At 42.1% G+C, this 20,805-nt stretch overlaps 1 protein-coding gene across 4 annotated transcripts in view; it reads left to right on the forward strand.

Moving 5' to 3' along the window:
- Nucleotides 1-18,928, forward strand: part of LOC110499865 (voltage-dependent calcium channel subunit alpha-2/delta-1) — a 158,324-nt gene extending 139,396 nt beyond the window's left edge. For 3 of the 4 annotated variants that reach the window (XM_036957129.1, XM_036957131.1, XM_036957132.1), the window contains 10 exons: nt 239-306; nt 388-426; nt 616-687; nt 2,745-2,900; nt 6,299-6,351; nt 6,763-6,818; nt 7,261-7,384; nt 10,495-10,607; nt 13,360-13,442; nt 14,934-18,928. In XM_036957129.1, the coding sequence (XP_036813024.1) occupies nt 239-306; nt 388-426; nt 616-687; nt 2,745-2,900; nt 6,299-6,351; nt 6,763-6,818; nt 7,261-7,384; nt 10,495-10,607; nt 13,360-13,442; nt 14,934-15,056 (887 nt within the window). In that variant the 3' untranslated portion in view covers nt 15,057-18,928. The remainder of the gene's footprint in view (nt 1-238; nt 307-387; nt 427-615; nt 688-2,744; nt 2,901-6,298; nt 6,352-6,762; nt 6,819-7,260; nt 7,385-10,494; nt 10,608-13,359; nt 13,443-14,933) is intronic. The other variant, XM_036957130.1, reaches the window with a different exon arrangement.
- The last annotated feature ends 1,877 nt before the right edge of the window (nt 18,929-20,805 follow it).

Consider the following 20,805-nt stretch of genomic DNA (forward strand, 5'->3'; position numbering starts at 1 on the left):
CCATAATGGAACTGTAAATTTGTGGTGGTTGTTTAGTTCACACCATAATGTAACTGTAATGTTGTTTAGTTCACACCATAATGGAACTGTAATGTTGTTTAGTTCACACCATAATGGAACTGTAATGTTGTGGTGGATGTTTAGTTCACACCAGAATGGAACTGTAATGTTGTGGTGGTTGTTTAGTTCACACCATAATGGAACTGTAATGTTGTTGTGGTTGTGTGGTTGATTGCAGTTGTGGGAGTGAAACTGGACATCAATACCTGGATGACCAACTTCATCAATGCTACTCTGAAGATGAACGTAAGTAGAGTGACGTTATTTCATAATGACTCTTAATTAACTCTTTGTGTCTGAAATGAAAACTGTTTCTTGTCTCTACAGTGTAAGGACGAGATCTGTGGTTGTCAGAGGAATGATGAGGTAAGATAATTTGATTGATTATACAGTTATATTAAATATGACTATTTGATTGGCGATAGAATTTTAAGACAAATAGAACTATTGAATTAAGATGACTTGATTAAGCCTGCAAATAGTGATTGAGAATTATCCAATACTACCTCCCCTTATATGATGATGGTTTATCCCATTATCTCTATATGATTCCAGCATGTGGACTGTGTCATCCTGGATGATGGGGGATTCCTAGTCATGGCCAATCGGGATGAATACATCGGTCAGGTGAGTCACTCTCATCCGACTCTTATTCCATTGATATTACCTTGTTCAGCCGTACTCAACCCATAGTCAACACTGGCCCAACTCAAATCAACCTGATCCCGACTAAGTTTACCCAACATGTTCCAACCTTATACAACCTAACCCCATGTGCACTTCAACCCACTCAAACCCTATCTGAACCTATCTGAACACACACACACACACACACTACACCCAGTGTGGGCCCCTCACCCTACCACTTGAATAAATGTTTTTCAGGCTGCAGGCCCCAATCAGGGTGTGCGCTGGAAAAATCAGTCCCCTTTAGATGTTTGGCAGGAGCACTAAAAAAACGAGGGTTCCTTGTTTGGAGAAGGCCGCTCGACCCTAAATCATGTTTCCTACAGGAAGTACGGCTCTCCCTCTCCAGGGGGTCCTGGCGGGTCCCAGCCGACAGATCTGTGACTGTTAATTCATTATTTGTGTTTTTCTACAGGGAAAGGGGAGACAGGTTTTTATAGAAGCATTGATTTATATTTCCTTATGACAGACGTGGTGAGCCATAACCAACTCTTTCTCAGAATCTTGGGGTTTCAGGGTCCAAAATGAGGGGAGTGGTGTGATTTTGGGGTTGCTCACCGCGACCTTGCATAGCGGAAGAGGAGGGCATTTTTTGGGTTCTAGCAGACACACACACACACACACACACACACAAACTCACACACTATCACGTACGCTTGCTCTGACGTACGCACATACACCCGCACACACACATAAGGTGCTATCACACCGAAAGGGTGTCTAGACGTGCCATGACCACTTCCTCTATGCTCATTTAGGCTTCCTGGTATACTGTGTTAATTTGATTCAACTGAATCCCACTGCTACATATTAGCTGGGTGAGCCATGGGTGATTTACTGATTGTGTGTGATTGTGTGCGTGCGCGGGAGTACATGTGCGGGAGTGTGTGTGTGAGAGAGCACATTCATGTGTGCGTGTGTTTTAAAAATGTGTGTGTGTCCGAGTGCTCATGAGAGCTGAGATGACTTCACCAAGATTAAAGCGTTTGGGTTTTTAATCCTATCAACAAAAAAAATGCTAAGGAAAACCTTTTTGAAATGGTTAGCCACACTAGCCTATCAGCGAGGGTTATTTCTGGACTGGTCAGTCCTGGACAGGATTTTTACTCAAATCACCTGGGTTATACTCTGAGTGTACAAAACATGACATAGACTGACCAGGTCAATCCAGTTGAAAGCTATGATCCCTTATTGATGTCACCTGTTAAATCCACTTCAATCAGTGTAGATGAAGGGGAGGAGACAGGTTAAATGTGTGCCATTCAGAGGGTGAATGGGCAAGTCAAAATATTTAAGTGCCTTTGAATGGGGTATGGTAGTAGGTGCCAGACGCACCGATTTGAGTGTCCCGTGTGTATCAACGATGGTCCAACACCCAAAGGACATCCAGCCCACTTGACACAACTGTGGGAAGCATTGGCGTCAACGTGGGCCAGCATCCCTGTGGAATGCATGCGGCACCTTATAATCCATGCCCCCGACGAATTGAGGCTGTTCTGAGGGCAAAAGGAGGTGCAATTCAATATTAGGAAGTTGCTCTTAATGTTTTGTACACTCAGTGTATATCCGTCAATTATAAAGAGTGGCAGGTAGCCTAGTGGTTAGAGCTTTGGGCCAGTAAACAAAAGGTGGCTGGTTCAAATACCTGAACCAATAAGGTGAAAAACCTGTCGATGTGCCCTTGAGCAAGGCACTTAACCCTAATTTCTCCAGGGGCGCCGTACTACTATAGCCGACCCTTTAGAACAACACATTTCACTGCACCTATCTGTTTTATTTGTATTTATTTTCATAAATGTTATTATAAATGTTTATATGGGCACTGGGAACTCACAGGTGGTCGCAGATGTGTGGTGTGTGTGTGTGTGTGTTGTGTGTGTGTGTACGTCCAATGTATCTGCGTCAATCTGTGTGTGTTCATGTGCATAAGTGTCTGTTCTGCGTCCACTGGATCTTACATGTGCAATGCGCTTGCACATCCCCCCCCCCCCCTACAGATCGGCCAGTTCTTCGGGATGATCGACCCTATCCTCATGGTCAACCTGGTCAACATGTCTCTGTTCACGCTCAACAAGACGTACGACTACCAGTCGGTCTGCGACCCCAAGAGGGAGAGCAAAGGGTCCGCGGCGGGCCTGCGCTCAGTCTACGTGGTGAGTTACATAAGCCAGAGACACACACACATACACACATACACACACACCGTCACCAAAGGACCATAAATAACCATAAATACAGATTAGATGGACACCAGGGGAAATGCGGGATAACGAGTAAGAGCCGTTTGAGCAGTCAAAGGCCTCCTGAAAATAATGGATTAGTCAGAGTAATGACTTTGGGTAACACTTGGAGTGGACTGAGTGTTAGGTGGCGCTAAGACTATTTTGAAGCTGTTGTAATATGGGATCTTAAAGGGGTATTGAACATTTGGAATAACAAGCCACAGAATTGTAGTTTAAAGTGATGGTTCACTCTAAAATCAAAACTCGTCAGATGTTTTTAGACGTCAAACGTAGTCCACGATCAAGGTGACATGTCTCAAGACATTTGTTGTGTAGATCTGGCTATTTGATAAGGTGATATGTCTCAAGACATTTGTTGTGTAGATCTGGCTATTTGATAAGGTGATATGTCTCAAGACATTTGTTGTGTAGATCTGGCTATTTGATAAGGTGATATGTCTCAAGACATTTGTTGTGTAGATCTGGCTATTTGATAAGGTGATATGTCTCAAGCTATTTGTTGTGTAGATCTGGCTATTTGATAAGGTGACATGTCTCAAGACATTTGTTGTGTAGATCTGGCTATTTGATAAGGTGATATGTCTCAAGACATTTGTTGTGTAGATCTGGCTATTTGATAAGGTGATATGTCTCAAGACATTTGTTGTGTAGATCTGGCTATTTGATAAGGTGATATGTCTCAAGCTATTTGTTGTGTAGATCTGGCTATTTGATAAGGTGACATGTCTCAAGACATTTGTTGTGTAGATCTGGCTATTTGATAAGGTGATATGTCTCAAGACATTTGTTGTGTAGATCTGGCTATTTGATAAGGTGACATGTCTCAAGCCATTTGTTGTGTAGATCTGGCTATTTGATAAGGTGACATGTCTCAAGACATTTGTTGTGTAGATCTGGCTATTTGATAAGGTGATATGTCTCAAGACATTTGTTGTGTAGATCTGGCTATTTGATAAGGTGACATGTCTCAAGCCATTTGTTGTGTAGATCTGGCTATTTGATAAGGTGACATGTCTCAAGCCATTTGTTGTGTAGATCTGGCTATTTGATAAGGTGATAAGTCCATGTTTAAAGCTATTTGTTGTGTAGATCTGGCTATTTGATAAGGTGACATGTCTCAAGACATTTGTTGTGTAGATCTGGCTATTTGATAAGGTGACATGTCTCAAGACATTTGTTGTGTAGATCTGGCTATTTGATAAGGTGACATGTCTCAAGCCATTTGTTGTGTAGTTCTGGCTATTTGATAAGGTGATAAGTCCATGTTTAAAGCTATTTGTTGTGTAGATCTGGCTATTTGATAAGGTGATAAGTCCATGTTTAAAGCTATTTGTTGTGTAGATCTGGCTATTTGATAAGGTGACATGTCTCAAGACATTTGTTGTGTAGATCTGGCTATTTGATAAGGTGACATGTCTCAAGACATTTGTTGTGTAGATCTGGCTATTTGATAAGGTGACATGTCTCAAGCCATTTGTTGTGTAGATCTGGCTATTTGATAAGGTGATAAGTCCATGTTTAAAGCTATTTGTTGTGTAGATCTGGCTATTTGATAAGGTGACATGTCTCAAGACATTTGTTGTGTAGATCTGGCTATTTGATAAGGTGATAAGTCCATGTTTAAAGCTATTTGTTGTGTAGATCTGGCTATTTGTGCGCGTCTTTCCCATTGGTTTGAGGCAATCTAATTTAAGGTATATACACATGCATCTTCATTTGGACAGTTTCTTGCAGCAGGAAAAAAAATCATGTATTTTTTTTATTTCACCTTTATTTAATTAACCAGGTAGGCTAGTTGGGGCTAGTTGAGAACAACTGCGACCTGGCCAAGATAAAGCTAAGCAGTTCGACACATACAACAACACAGAGTTACACATGGAATAAACAAACATACAGTCAATAAGACAATAGGAAAAAAGTATATATACAGTGTGTGCAAATGAGGTGGGATAAGGGAGGTAAGGCAATAAAATAGGCCATAGTGGTGAGGTAATTACAATATAGCAATTAAACACTGGAATGGTAGATGTGCAGAAAATGAATGTGCAAGTAGAGATACTGGGGTGCAAAGGAGCAAGATAAATGAATAAATACAGTATGGGGATGAGGTAGTTAGATGGACTATTTACACATGGGCTATGTACAGGTGCAGTGATCTGTGAGCTGCTCTGACAGCTGGTGCTATTAAGCTAGTGAGGGAGATATGAGTCTCCAGCTTCAGTGATTTTTGCAGTTAGTTCCAGTCATTGGCAGCAGACAACTGGAAGGAAAGGAGGCCAAAGGAAGAATTGGCTTTGGGGGTGACCAGTGACAAGACAATTTTAGATTTAATTTTGGATTGGAGATGCTTAATGTGAGTCTGGAAGGAGAGTTTATTTGTTAACCCTGCAGCAACAGGAAATGTGGATTAAAGTTCATGCACATTTTTGTAGTGGTTGATACATTTTTTGTTAGGACATAGTCTCACATTTTGAAAAATAAATTACAAACTTTAGAGGCCTTTTTAAACCTACCTAATTTGCAATGGAAAATTCTCTGCAACAAAATATTGATAAAATTAAGATAGCACATCTAAAGCTGGATCTACACAACCAACAACGTTTGTGGTCTGTAGTCTTCTGACACACTTTTTGAGTGATCTATCACTTTAATTTAAAGTCATTTACAGAATTATTTAGGTCAATGTTGGGTCTAGATTTTTATCATACGTTTGTTAATTAACATACAGAATCTTTGTAGACTTTGATCTACATTTTCATTGTTACTGACAAATAGATTTTGACTACAAAAGTAGATCAAAGATGTAGATAATAGCTTTTGATTGGAATTTGATATGACTTTTAACATGGTTAGTTAGCTCCCCTTGATGACCAAACTCTATCAACCTGGAAAGAAAGGACACAGGCCTGAGTCACTAGACCAGAGCATTGCATGCTAATCATAATCAAAACAACATGGTTGTTTTTTCAGTCAAACCGGGAAACTACTTGTTGTTCCTTTTCACTTTGTAGATTTACACTAGCATCTGTTGTGGTGGGCTCTGTGCTAATTCCCTTCCAAAATCTTGTCTGGCTTGTCTGAGTCGGTGTCCGCGCACTTGGCAAATGCCTCGGCTCGAGACTCGCTTTGCCAGCACAATCAGGATGTTTAGAAAAGGTATAAGCCCAAGTTTAAAATGTGCTGTTTTACATGGAATGTTTAGTTATTGGGAGTTGTTTCGATTACCTGAAGTTACGCTTGGGCTTCACCATGTGAAAATATGTTTTTGTAATGTGTTTTGTAATACCCAATCTTTTTGTCCCTTGCAGCCCACCATAGCAGACATTTTGAACGTTGGATGGTTAGCATCAGCAGCAGCCTGGTGAGACCCAACTCTTGGTTCTTTAACACTGTTCCCAATGCAGATGTAAAAATACAGAGGCAGTCTGTGGGCCATCTGTGTAAGCATTCTACAGGTCCCAGAGCACTTTGTTTACACTAGCTCGCCTTCTGTCCTGATTTCATTCGCTGTGTGTCTTACAATATGTCCAATAAAATTAGATTTGTTTACAGGGAGGCTAACACATTGTCATATTTTTCCACACAAAGGCTTTTTGATTATGACATTTGCGGTTCTTTCGCTAAAAGCCAATAAACTCGCCATCTGAATGAAAATCTGTAAGAAATGTGGGTTGTGATGATACAGTATGTGAGTATTTTTCCTGTCACGGACAGAAGATTTGTTGGATGTTCTGTCAAGAGGTATTAATTTGTGTACTTTGATTCCCTACAGGTCGATACTACAGCAATTATTGGTTAGCATAGCATTCCCTAATTTCCTGCACGCAGGTGAGATTTCCGACTCTTCTAAAACATTTGTTTGAATTAGGTTGTTAAGTATGATCTCATAAAAAATCACGTTGTTATAAAATGCCCCTTTTCTATTTAGCTTGATGGGCCCTTAATAAAAGTATTGGCGCTGTTGTTATGAAAGCAATGACGGTATTCTCAGAGCATAGAAAGTTATTCATCAAGCAATGATGAGCTATGCCAGGAATATTCATTGAGAAATAACATTGTTCAAATGTAGATGGATTTCTGTATGTTTTGGCTACCAGAGCAACTGAACAGTAATTTGTCTTCTCAGAACTTGAGAATGTACACGGTGTGTTCTATGGACATAACCCCTACCTTGCTGGATCCTTGACAATCTGTTTGTTTGTTTGTGTGCGTGTCTGTTGTGCGCGTGCGTGTGTGCTGCGTTTGTGTGCGCGTGCTGTGTGTTCCACAGCAGACACTGATGACGAAATACCTGACATGTCCAAGGAGAGCTGTATCACGGAGCAGACTCAATACTTCTATGACAACGAGGAAAAGTCCTTCAGAGGAACACTAGACTGTGAAAACTGCTCCAGGTGAGAGCTGTCATTCACTGCAACCTATTTTACACACTCCAGGGTCCTTTACAGTAGGGAGATTTTTTTTTTAATGGGTAGGCACTACCTAAACTTGTCCAATAACAACATAGTATTCCATTTTCCATTGCAAAACATTTTGGTATTGCGTACCCAACTGAACATAACCTTGGTAAAACCTCATCAACAATCCTCTGGAACTGCCACACAGAGCACGAGATGGAACTTCACTCAACATTCTAGTTCTCTCCTTTAGTTAATACTATCAAAATGTCCCTTTAATTTGGGAATTGTGATCAAATAAAACAATATTACCCACTTTCAATGCAACATACCGAAACAAAACGAATTATGCAAGAAATTTTCTTGTAGGAAGAGCGCATTGGAGTACGATTCTATTGCATTGACATGCACGACTCAGGTCCACACTCTATTCTACGGTGCGGCATAACCAATCAGAACTGCAGTAGAATCAGACATATGCAAATAGACCTTTGCCATATATGGATCTGTGCCGTTCACTTTCGACTGGACTGTGCTTACAGCATGAGAGGTTGGGAGTAGATACGCTTGTTTTGAGATCAAAGCATCATTTGTCTGATTCTCTGTAATAATGGTATGGAAATAAAAAAGCATTTTATTTTGTTAAGTGGTTTCTTGCATCAAACAATACATTTTCAGTCACCTTGTATGAAGGGCAAGTGGATAAACAGGTTCATGTCAAGTCCTGCGTGTTTTTTTACAAAAGTCTTATGGAATGTAGACCTACATTGAACACCACACATTGGCTGCTACTGTAGGCTGAATGATAGAACAGCTATTTCCATGTTAAAATGTTATGGGGTGCATTTTCTCCATTGTTTTTGATGGTAGACCACTCTGATAGGCCTACATTATGATCAAATAGCCACAGTAGCCTACTTGGCCACTGATGAAACTGTAACTTAAAGCGAGTTCAGCCTCAGTGTTCACAATAAACACACACCAGATGTTGCACAGAAAGTTTGCGCTCAGCAGACCTGAAATTTGCTCAGTGCCGAAAGAAATTAGAGGGATCATTGCTCGTCACACTTATTATATATGAACCCACCAAGAGCCAAGTACAACTCTACCTCAATAGAATACATTATTCTATGTGGCTCAGTGGGGAAAAGGCACTGGCTGATTGCTATCAGGCCTGCTCTAAACCAGCTGTGCAGATTCAAGACAGTGGAATGTGCTTGACCCATATTACCTCTGACAGTTTAGTTCCAATAATAGGGCATAGGATCCTATCTAAAGATGGTGCTGCCATACAATTGGTTTTAATGACTGTGTATACATCTGAAATGGCAATGTGGTAGTACACTACTTTTGGCTGTAGTACACTACTTTTGGCCAGGCTGGAAGGCACAGTGGGTTTAATGTTGGACGCAAAGAATCTTGGGAATCAGAACCCCTCAATTGACTACAAGCACCTTCATTCCCTCCACCCCACCACATAGCTAAATCACTGAGACTACAAACAACTTCTTCACACAGGTTATGTGCGATTTCATTCTAAAGTACTCTTGTTATATATTCTTGGTGTGCTCTGCTTGTGGTCTGCTAGTACTCTGCTAGTGGTCTGCTAGTGGCCTGCTAGTGCTCTGCTAGTGGTCTGCTAGTGCTCTGCTAGTGGTCTGCTAGTGCTGCTAGTGGTCTGCTAGTGCTCTGCTTGTGGTCTGCTAGTGCTCTGCTAGTGCTCTGCTAGTGGTCTGCTAGTGGTCTGCCAGTGGTCTGCTAGTGCTCTGCTTGTGGTCTGCTAGTGGTCTGCTAGTGCTGCTAGTAGTCTGCTAGTGGTCTGCTAGTGCTCTGCTAGTGCTCTGCTAGTGCGCTGCTAGTGCGCTGCTAGTGGTCTGCTAGTGCTCTGCTAGTGCTGCTAGTGGTCTGCTAGTGCTGCTAGTGGTCTGCTAGTGCTGCTAGTGGTCTGCTAGTGGTCTGCTAGTGCTGCTAGTGGTCTGCTAGTGCTGCTAGTGGTCTGCTAGTGCTCTGCTAGTGGTCTGCTAGTGCTGCTAGTGGTCTGCTAGTGCTCTGCTTGTGGTCTGTTAGTGGTCTGCTAGTGCTGCTAGTGGTCTGCTAGGGCTGCTAGTGGTCTGCTAGTGGTCTGCTAGTGCTCTGCTAGTGCTCTGCTAGTGGTCTGCTAGTGCTGCTAGTGGTCTGCTAGTGCTGCTAGTGGTCTGCTAGTGGTCTGCTAGTGCTGCTAGTGGTCTGCTAGTGCTGCTAGTGGTCTGCTAGTGGTCTGCTAGTGCTCTGCTAGTGCTCTGCTAGTGGTCTGCTAGTGCTGCTAGTGGTCTGCTAGTGCTCTGCTTGTGGTCTGCTAGTGGTCTGCTAGTGCTGCTAGTGGTCTGCTAGGGCTGCTAGTGGTCTGCTAGTGCTCTGCTTGTGGTCTGCTAGTGGTCTGCTAGTGGTCTGCTAGTGCTGCTAGTGGTCTGCTGTGCTGCCAGTGCAATTGCACTCAACCAAATAAATCCGTCACTCTAATGACAAAGTGGAGTTCCCTGGGCCGAGGAGGTAGTAAACTCCACATGCCTTGAAGGTGAGGTAGAGTCAGTATGCTGCAAGGCAGACCACAATCTTGGCGGTGCGTTTGCTGTTTTAAGGCTCCCTCGTGCTGTCTAATGGGGTGCCTGCCGCACTGTGTTGCTGTGCATTAGCTTCGCATACGTCGCCAGTTAACAACCACCATAAAGAAGGTCAATTTTTGTCTAAACTCAAAACTGCCGGCCTGTGTTTCCGCTATGGTCTGCTATGGTCTGAGGCCGGTGTAATTTAGGACTAGAGCTTGGACCATATATAAGCAGACAGTGTTGCCCTCACACCGACCCTTCAAGGTTGGATGCAGCTTATGTTTGGTAGGTCGACTCAACTCAACCCATTCAGACAATTATGTTCTCATTGGAACATACGGGTGTTTCACTTGAAATATAATTAGATTCCGGGAATCTTCCAACCGGGATTTCTGGAAAACATGTGAACATTAGGGAAAGTTTCAGGAATTTTTCAACCCTAGTCTTGTAGTAAGTACCCTGTCTTTCCCAATGCCATGTCTCATGGCATCTCCCCTGTGTCTTGTTTCTGTCTCGATCCAGGATGTTCCATGCTGAGAAGCTGTGGAAGACCAACCTGGTGTTCGTCATCGCCGACGCCAAGCTCACCTGCATGTCATGTGACCACAAGCCCTTAATACAGGCCGAGCAGCCTTGTATCCTTTAAACATACAGTCAATAGAGCACTAATGTTTAATATTGTAATACAGTAGTAATATATTCATGTCTAATGTAGTTGTGTAGTTCATCTGTACTACTTACAGTCTGTTAGTTCTAGTTTACTGGTCTTTGTATATACAGTGACTCTTCTTAAAATAATCACATCTAACTAGATTATTATTTGTTTAATTATTAAAAGGTGTACAGTTGTACAGGTTTTTTCTTTTATCCTACTGGTCCCTATATTCTTGACTTTTACAAGCAGAGTACAATATTTTTCATATTCCTCAATGGATCAGAACTTCCTCTATGGCTAAGTGAAACTCAGACCTGTACTGACTGACTGGCTTCTCTCTCTGTTACAGATGAACCAAACTCAGACCTGTACTGACTCAGTCTCCTGTCTCTCTCTCTGTGTTGCTGTTGAACCAAACTCAGACCTGTACTGACTCAGTCTCCTGTCTCTCTCTCTGTGTTGCTGTTGAACCAAATTCAGACCTGTACTGACTCAGTCTCCTGTCTCTCTCTGTGGCTGTTGAACCAAACTCAGACCTGTACTGACTCAGTCTCCTGTCTCTCTCTGTGGATGTTGAACCAAACTCAGACCTGTACTGACTCAGTCTCCTGTCTCTCTCTGTGGCTGTTGAACCAAACTCAGACCTGTACTGACTCAGTCTCCTGTCTCTCTCTGTGGATGTTGAACCAAACTCAGACCTGTACTGACTCAGTCTCCTGTCTCTCTCTGTGGCTGTTGAACCAAACTCAGACCTGTACTGACTCAGTCTCCTGTCTCTCTCTGTGGCTGTTGAACCAAACTCAGACCTGTAATGACTCAGTCTCCTGTCTCTCTCTGTGGCTGTTGAACCAAACTCAGACCTGTAATGACTCAGTCTCCTGTCTCTCTCTGTGGCTGTTGAACCAAACTCAGACCTGTACTGACTCAGTCTCCTGTCTCTCTCTGTGGCTGTTGAACCAAACTCAGACCTGTACTGACTCAGTCTCCTGTCTCTCTCTGTGGCTGTTGAACCAAACTCAGACCTGTAATGACTCAGTCTCCTGTCTCTCTCTGTGGCTGTTGAACCAAACTCAGACCTGTACTGACTCAGTCTCCTGTCTCTCTCTGTGGCAGATGATAGCGAAGGCTAATCCACTCTGAAAGGCTTACAATAAAATCCATCATATCCCCTCCAACACACCAGGGCTGTAGCCAATTATACAAGGAGCCTAATGAAAATTCACATAAATTCAAAATGGCAGCCAAAAGGGTTTCAGGGGAGACTATTTGATTTGCTCCAAAAATGACGTGGTTTTTCCATGTCTTTCTGAAAGCATCTGTTCCGATTGTTCTTTCACATTTCGATTAGTGTTATAGCTTGATATTTAATTTGATATGGTAATTTACTTCAATCCAAAGTGGATAGTGATACAGATTGGGTATGTGTGGCCACAAAGTGGGTTACATACAGCCATAGAGATACAATATAATAGTGTTCCATTTAATTCTGTGCCCACAATATCTGGTGATGCAAGTACTACACTGAACAAAAATATAAACGCAACATGCAAACATTTAAAATATTTTACTGAGTTATAAGAGCCCTAATCTATGGATTTCACATGACTGAGAATACAGATATGCATCTGTTGGTCACAAATACCTGTGGGGTGGATCAAAAAACCAGTCAGTATCTGGTGTGACCACTGTTTGCCTCATGCAGCATGACACATCTCCTTCGCATAGAGTTGATCAGGCTGTTGATTGTGGCCTGTGGAATGTTGTCCCACTCCTCTTCAATGACTGTGCAAAGTTGCTAGATGTTGGCGGGAACTGTAATACACTGTCACACACGTCGATCCAGAGCATCTCAAACATGCTCAATGGGTGACATGTATGGTGAGTATGCAGGCCATGGAAAAGCTAGGACATTTTCAGCTTCCAGTTATTGTGTACAGATCCTTGTGATGTGGGGCCGTGCATTTTCATACTGAAACATGAGGTGATGGCAGGTGATGAATGGCACGACAATGGGCCTCAGGATCTCGTCACCGTATCTCTGTGTATTCAAATTGCCATCGATAAAATGCAATTGTGCTCATTGTCCATAGCTTGAGCCTTCCCATACCATAACCCCACCTCCACCATTGGGCACTCTGTTCACAACGTTGACATCAACAAACATCAGTCTGCTATCTTTCCGGAACAGTTGAAACCGGTATTCATCTGTGAAGAACCCACTTCTCCAGTGTGCCAGTGACCATCGAAGGTGAACCTTTGCCCACTGAAGTCAGTTACAATGCTGAACTGCAGTCAGGTCAAGACCCTGGTGAGGATGACGAGCACGCAGATGACATTCCTGCAGTCATCATGACAGTTGCACGCTCCCTCAAAACTTGAGACATCAGTGGCATTGTGTTGTGTGGCAAAACTGCACATATTAGAGTGCCCCCAGCACTAAGTGCACCTGGATAATGATCATGCTGTTTAGTCAGCTTCTTGATATGCCACACCTGTCAGATGAATAGATTATCTTGGCAGAGGAGAAATGCTCACTAACAGGGATCTAAACAAATTTGTGCACACAGTTTGAGAGAAATAAGCTTTTTGTTGGAACATTTATGGGATAACTTAATTCAGTTTATGAAACATGGGACCAACACTTGTTGCGTGTCTATTTTTGTTCAGTAGATATATTCTAGCCAATTGAGCTACCAGAACCAATGGTTTATTTCCTAAATGGGTTGATGTAGCTGAGGGACCAGACCCATGTGAAATGGCTGAGAAACCAAGGTTCCGAAAAGGTCCAGATGCCTGTTTCGACAACAACGAGAGGGTAGGTCACGTCATTATTTTGTCATCCTCTGTGTTTAAAAATGGCAACCGTCAAATGTAACGTCACAATGTCAAAACTCACAATACACTAATATGTTTTCACAATGCATGTGCTTTTCTCAATGTGCATAGTTCTCTTGTTAATGTTCCATCTTTTACTCAAAATGGCTGCCTCTTTCTCTATTCTTGTCTTTGGATTACTGTATGTGCAGAGATTTCCCACACAAATACAAGTTATTGCCAGGTATTGACATACTGCACTGTATGGTTCAACAGTAAGCAAATATGTAGTGTAAATGACTAAAATCCTTTGTGTGTGAAATCTCTGCACTTGAATGCTTTGGTTTGTTTTTCAGACTCGTCTTATCCCAGTGGCAAACCTTTTGGTTTCTCAAAGTTTCATGATGGTGTTAACATCTTCTGCTTGCACTCTTTCTATTTATTACACACACACACACACACACACACACACACACACACACACACACACACACACCTAGATGCTTCTCTCTGTTTCTCTCTCTTCACCTTTCCACAAAGTGTTCTGTTTTCTCCGTTCTTCTGCCCATTCACTTTGCACATGGACTTTCTAACTGCTAACTGTGGAATGTTTGCTGCATGACTTTCTCTTTCTCTCTGTTTCTGTTTCTTTCCTGCTCTTTGATTGGCTGTTGATGGTTAGGATGAGCACATGTGCCCGACGAGCGCAGGCTCTCCATTGGCCTCCTCTCTGCTCATGTTACTGCCGCCACTGTTCATGTGCTGTCTCGGGTCAGTCCCATCAAGCACTCTCTCTCTCTCTCTCTCTCTCTCTCTCTCTCTCTCTCTCTCTCTCTCTCTCTCTCTCTCTCTCTCTCTCTCTCTCTCTCTCTCTCTCTCTCTCTCTCTCTCTCTCTCTCTCTCTCTCTCTCTCTCTCTCTCTCTCTCTCTCTCTCTCTCTCTCTCTCTCTCTCTCTCTCTCTCTCTCTCTCTCTCTCTCTCTCTCTCTCTCTCTTTCTCTGTATCATACTATGTATTTATTTCCATCTCTCTTTATCGGTCTGTTTGTCTACTGACGTGTTTACTAATCAAGATGCTAGCTAACGCAGGCCCTTGCTTCCTAATTTAACTCTAACAAATTCTTATTTATTTTATGATGTAGAAAATGATACATGTCTGAAAATGTTTTGCTATTACGCTCCACTCTATAGAGCTGTACAGATTATCAGACATCAGAGAATCCGACATGGATTATTCCATACTCAGATTACAATTATTCCATACATACCCCAATCTCTATTCAATGTGGATATGCAGTCTAGTACCATTATACCTTGCTATTATGTCATCAAACATACAGTAGCTTTATGAATATGTAAGACATACTGGGCTGTTGTACCCCTACTGAACCAATTATCTTTTAGTCAGCAGGGTTGTGTCTGTCACTAACTTGTCCCCCTGCCACCTTCCTCCCTGCCACCTTCCTCCTCCCCTCTTGTTGCCGTGGTCACAGGAGGAGGACTTTGACTGTGGTGGGGCGTCCGCTCTGAGCCCGTCCCTGTTGGCCATGGTGGCGCTGCAGCTGGCCCTGCTCTGGCTCCTGGCCGGCTCAACTCACCACGCCGTCCCCTCGTGACCTCTGAAGACCTCGGTTGCCCCCGGCAACCGGCATGCAACGCCGCCTCAAAACGCCGAACGCTAAAACAAAAAAACATCTGAAACCACTTCCTGACAGATCTTCTTTTTGGGATATTTGCGTTTTTCAAGGGTTTCGTTACATTTCTTCACCCAGGGGTGGGAGAAAGTGAGGAAAGTTAACATCGGCGGGATGTAAAATAAATTCTAAGCGAGAACTTTCATCCCTGACCCCTGACCCCTGGCTTTTCCCCTCCAGCCATCTGAGCTTCCAGCCATCTGAGCTAGGGAGATCGAGGTGATTGAGTGGTGAACTTTGACCTTTGTTTGGCTCGACGATGACAACCCTGCAAATGCTACAGGTTGGACTGCCTTACAGTGCCAGGGGGAAAGTGAAAGGACTGCCTCTTCATTTTGGGTTCCTTTTAGTTTTTTTTTTTTTTTTTGTGATGTTCTAAAAGAGATCCCCGTTGATTTGTATTCAACACTGCCAGAAACAGTGCTGCCCTTCACAACAGTCCCGTTGTGTTTGTCACAAAGTTATTTATTTATTTCTAAACCTTTTGCAGTGGCTTGTTACTCAGTATTGAAATGTGTGTTTGTTTTGTTCAAGTTGCAATAAGTTGTTTAATAGGAAGTCAGAAATCAGAATGTTTTTTATTTTACACTGGGGTGCTGTTGGCATTATTCTGTTCGTTTCAACTCCCATTTAAAAGTAGCAACACGTTTACATTCACGCTGCTGTCCTTGTATAGATGTGGTGTACAACGATCATATTCATTCACATACATGTGGTCACATATGAACCCTTTTGCCCCAACTTACTATCTCCTGTTTGAAGTGATTGATCCCTTTCTGTTTGCGGTCAACCACTTCTCCCTCAACCTTGACCACAAATGGTCAATGTCGGGTCCTACCATCTTGGTATCTGGTCCCTCTGAACTAACCATCATTGCCAAAGTGCAATTGACCAATCAGGGCACCCCGGCTGGCCTCTAGTGCGCTCATTGGTCTAATCTCTAGTGCCATGTTGATTCTTAGTCAGACAAACCCTTTAGCTTTATTTATTTGACTGTGTGGCTACTGACCTGAAGGAAACTTGATGTGTTTGGTATTTATTTGACTGTGTGGCTACTGACCTGAAGGAAACTTGATGTGTTTGGTATTTATTTGAATATATAAGTTTGTTTTTGTTTTTTATTAGGATGAAGGGCATAGCTGCATGCTAGTGTGTAATGTTGGCTTTAATGCCATTATTTTTCTGATTGATTTCAATGCGTCAATGCAATGGATATAAAATGAAGAGAAAGAGTAGGAGGGATGTAGGAAATGTAGACTTGGTACATGACAGTTTATTTGTGCTTGCTCATGTCTCACTTCTTGATTTAAGTATTGTTGAATACGTGACTTGCAACTTCAAGGATCTGTCTTTCTCACAATGTTCTGCCCGCTATTGAAGAGAACATTTCCCCAAATCAAAAACCATTGCACCTCGTTGCAAAGTCAATTTCCCCCTCAAAACGTAAATTGCTTTAAGACCTATTGGAAATGTCGATCAATACACTCCAATCTAAATTCATTCATATCAGTGTGGATATCAGTCCTGTTGTACTTTCTTAGTTTTTGTGTGCCTTGTGGTTCTGGTACTTTAATAACTTTATGAATTAGAGATTCAAGACAGATTGACAATAGGATACTGTCTTTCTGAGTGTACTATACTATGGTATACACCTGCTAACTCATTTCCCCACAAGAACAGCTACCAACATACTACATGAGAAATAACAGAAATGTGCCTCGTTTTATTCAGGACCAAATCTGGACCCGTCAATCATCCTGGCCAAACGATGCAGTGGAATAACTTTGAGTGAAAGAGACATAAGGTTAAGTTTCTTTATTCAGCGTTGTGGAAAAACGGTTTTATTAAAACGCGGTTTTATTATCATGTCAGAATATCAACAATTCCTCTCTAAATGGATTGTATTCGTTTAATTTTTGAACATGGTTCACAAGAGGAACATGGTAGACATGCTGTGCTTTAAAAAAACGTTTTTTTTCTTTGTGATGCAATTCAGCTCGACTGGGACGTGATCTGATGGTCGATTTAGTGTTACTGATCTGTTGTAGAGAAAATATAGAGGTGTTCCTGGCACTGAATTGACCTCTTAAGCACTAAACAAGATCATTTCAGACAATCGATTCGATAACAATTGACAATCATTGTTTCCGATAACTTGCTTAAGACTAGTATTAGTAATACTTCATTGAATTAATTGCTGTAAATGAAAACGCAAACAACTGCCAAAACAGGGACTTTAAAGGAGCCTTTGGGTAATGTCAGAAACATTCACGCATTGTTTCCTTTGAAAACCGAGGCATATGGACTCAGGAAACCACATAGTCTATTCAGTGTAGAGTTTGGAAACTACATGATTACGCTGTGTGGTCTCTAGTGCCATTCAAATACTTCTCCCACACCTCATTATCATTGCTTAAATTATAATTACAAAGCGTTCTTACGTCAACCAGAATAAAATCCATCTGGACTTTTTCAATTTCTCTGAAACACTGAAGAGGAAGGGGACTTTTGTTATGATCCCAGTCTTAAGCTATGATTATTTGCCAATATGTTATGTGGCGAAACTCGAGTACCATCACCAAAGGCGAACTGCTGTCATGTCCGAAACTATACGAGGGGTCTGAGGTGACATTTAGGGTCCCGTATTGGTTGTTTCAATGTTCTGTGGGGAAACTAACTAACATCCTGTATTTAAGACCCTCAATATCTAAGAACATTCAAGAATATCAAGTGCCATAGGACTCTCTTTCTCTGTTTACCGGGAAACCTATTACTAACGTTTATGCAACGTTTAGGATTGAATAAGTGCAAATCTCATCTATTTTCCCTGTGTTGCATGATAATGCCATGATACTGTATCAGTGGCAGGCAATGAGATAAAGTACCCTCTTTCTTCTCCTGCTTTGGTGTGTATTGTTGGGATGGGAAGCATAATACCGTGGGTTTGTTGGGTGTTTGTTTATGATATGATAACGATACAGCTTCTACTGCCTTTCTCTTGAGGAGACAGCATTTGGTACCGCCCTGGTCTGAGTGAGCGCAGTGGCCTAGCGGTTAGAGCGTTGGGCCAGTAACCGAAATGTCACTGGTTCGAGCAAGGCACTTAACCCTAATTTGCTCCAGGGGCGCTGTACTACTATGGCTGACCCTGTAAAACAACACAATTCACTGCAGCTCTCCGGTGTATGTGACAATACATATCTTTTCCTCTGTCACAGGTTGTCACATTCAAGACCAGGCTAGACCCTTGGGAAATGGTGTCTGGTTATTTCATGCCACTCTAAGGGCTAAAATCAGATGCTGTCACCTCAGGAATAACATATTAGCAGAGTGATTGGATGTGTTTTTTGATGCTGTGGTGCTCTCTGTGTGGATTGTGTGGGTTATGCTTTTTCTGGACTCTTTTTTTGTTATCATGAACTCTCAGTGTGTTTTAAGGGGAGTGTTCCATGCCTGCAACACTATGTCAGGCTATTGGTGGGACCGCCCCCCAATCTTTCTCTGCCAGCGTTTTCATGGCAGACCATTGGTGGACATGTCCACTAATATCCCCTTGTCAGACTCCTTTTTGACAGGCTATTGGTGGGCCTCCGCGTCAATCTCCCTTGATTGTGCTTTTAAGATGTTACACTTTTGTGGAACTTGATTCACCTGAATCAGTCATGTATAAATTTGTACGATACTGTTATTATTCTCGGACGAAAGAAAGAAAATAGTAATGTTTATAATCCTGGAAAATGCTTATTCATGTGCAAATACAGTATATTCAGAATAAAACTTTCTCATTAGCTATTGAATGGTGTCCTCTTGCAGTTCTGGGCCCTTTCCTCCCCAATCCAGATTGACTTACTGTTACTGTAACATTGCCAAAACACATTTCCCACTTTTCCCCACAATGTGTGTGAGAAACTGAAAGAAGCTGCAGTCTGCTATCCCAGTGTCCCCCAGTGACTCCCACCGGCCAATCAGCGATGAGAATTGAGGCCGGGCCAACAACAACATCCAGGAAGTGAAAGTGAAGAATATCTATATCTCTCTGTGGTTATGACACTGAATTTGCTTAACGGACACATTTACAGTTGAAGTTGGAAGTTTACATACACATAAGCCAAATACATTTAAACTCAGTTTTTCACAATTCCTGACATTTAATCCTAGTAATAATTACCTAAATTAGATCAGTTAGGATCACCACTTTATTTTAAGAATGTGAAATGTCAGAATAATAGTAGAGAGAGTGATTTTATTTCAGCTTTTATTTCTTTCATCACATTCCCAGTGGGTCAGAAGTTTACAATAAACAGAATTAGTATTTGGTAGCATTGCCTTTAAATTGTTTAACTTGAGTCAAACGTTTCGGGTAGCCTTCCACAAGATTCCCACAATAAGTTGTGTGAATTTTGGCCCCTTCCTCTTGAACAGAGCTGGTGTAACTGAGTCAGGTTTGCCTCCTTGCTCGCACATGTTTTTTCAGTTCTGCCCACAAATTCTCTATGAGATTGAAGTCAGGGCTTTGTGATTGCCATTGTCCTTAAGCCATTTTGCCACAACTTTGGAAGTATGCTTGGGGTAATTGTCCATTTGGAAGACCCATTTGCGACCAAGCTTTAACTTCCTGACTGATGTCTTGAGATGTTGCTTCAATATATCCACATAATTGTCCTGCCTCGTGATACCATCTATTTTGTGAAGTGCACCAGTCCCTCCTGCAGAAAAAGCACCACACAACATGACGCTGCCACCCCCGTGCTTCACGGTTGGGATGGTGTTCTTCGGCTTGCAAGCCTCGCCCTTTTTCCTCTAAACATAACGATGGTCATTATGGCCAAACAGTTCTATTTTTGTTTCATCAGAACAGAGGACATTTCTCCAAAAAGTACGATCTTTGTCCCCATGTGCAGTTGCAAACTGTAGTCTGGCTTTTTTATGGCGGTTTTGGAGCAGTGGCCTCTTCCTTGCTGAGTGACCTTTCAGGTTATGTCGATATAGGACTCGTTTTAATGTGGATATAGATACTTTTGTACCTGTTTCCTCCAGCATCTTCACAAGGTCCTTTGGCTGTTCTTCTGGGATTGATTTGCACTTTTCGCACCAAAGTATGTATATCTCTTGGAGACAGAATGTGTCTCCTTCCTGAGTGGTATGACGGCTGCGTGGTCCCATGGTGTTTATACTTGCGTACTATTGTTTGTACAAATGAACATGGTACCTTCAGGCATTTGGAAATTGCTCCCAAGGATGAACCAGACTTGTGGAGGTCTACAAAAAAAATCTGAGGTCTTGGCTGATTTATTTAGATTTTTCCCATGATGTTAAGTAAAGAGGCACCGAGTTTGAAGGTAGGCCTTGAAATACATCCACAGGTACACCTCCAATTGACTCAAATTATGTCAATTAGCCTATCAGAAGCTTCTAAAGCCATTACATAATTTTCTGGAATTTTCCAAGCTGTTTCAAGGCACAGTCAACTTAGTTCATGTAAACTTCTGATCCACTGGAATTGTGATACAGTGAAATAATCTGTCTGTAAACAATTGTTGGAAGAATTACTTGTGTCATGCACAAAGTAGATGTACTAACCGACTTGCCAAAACTGTAGTTTGTTAACAAGACATTTGTGGAGTGGTTGAAAAGCGAGTTTTAATTACTCCAACATAAGTGTATGTAAACT

The sequence above is a fragment of the Oncorhynchus mykiss genome, chromosome 21, assembly GCF_013265735.2.
Source record: "Oncorhynchus mykiss isolate Arlee chromosome 21, USDA_OmykA_1.1, whole genome shotgun sequence".
NCBI lineage: Eukaryota > Metazoa > Chordata > Actinopteri > Salmoniformes > Salmonidae > Oncorhynchus > Oncorhynchus mykiss.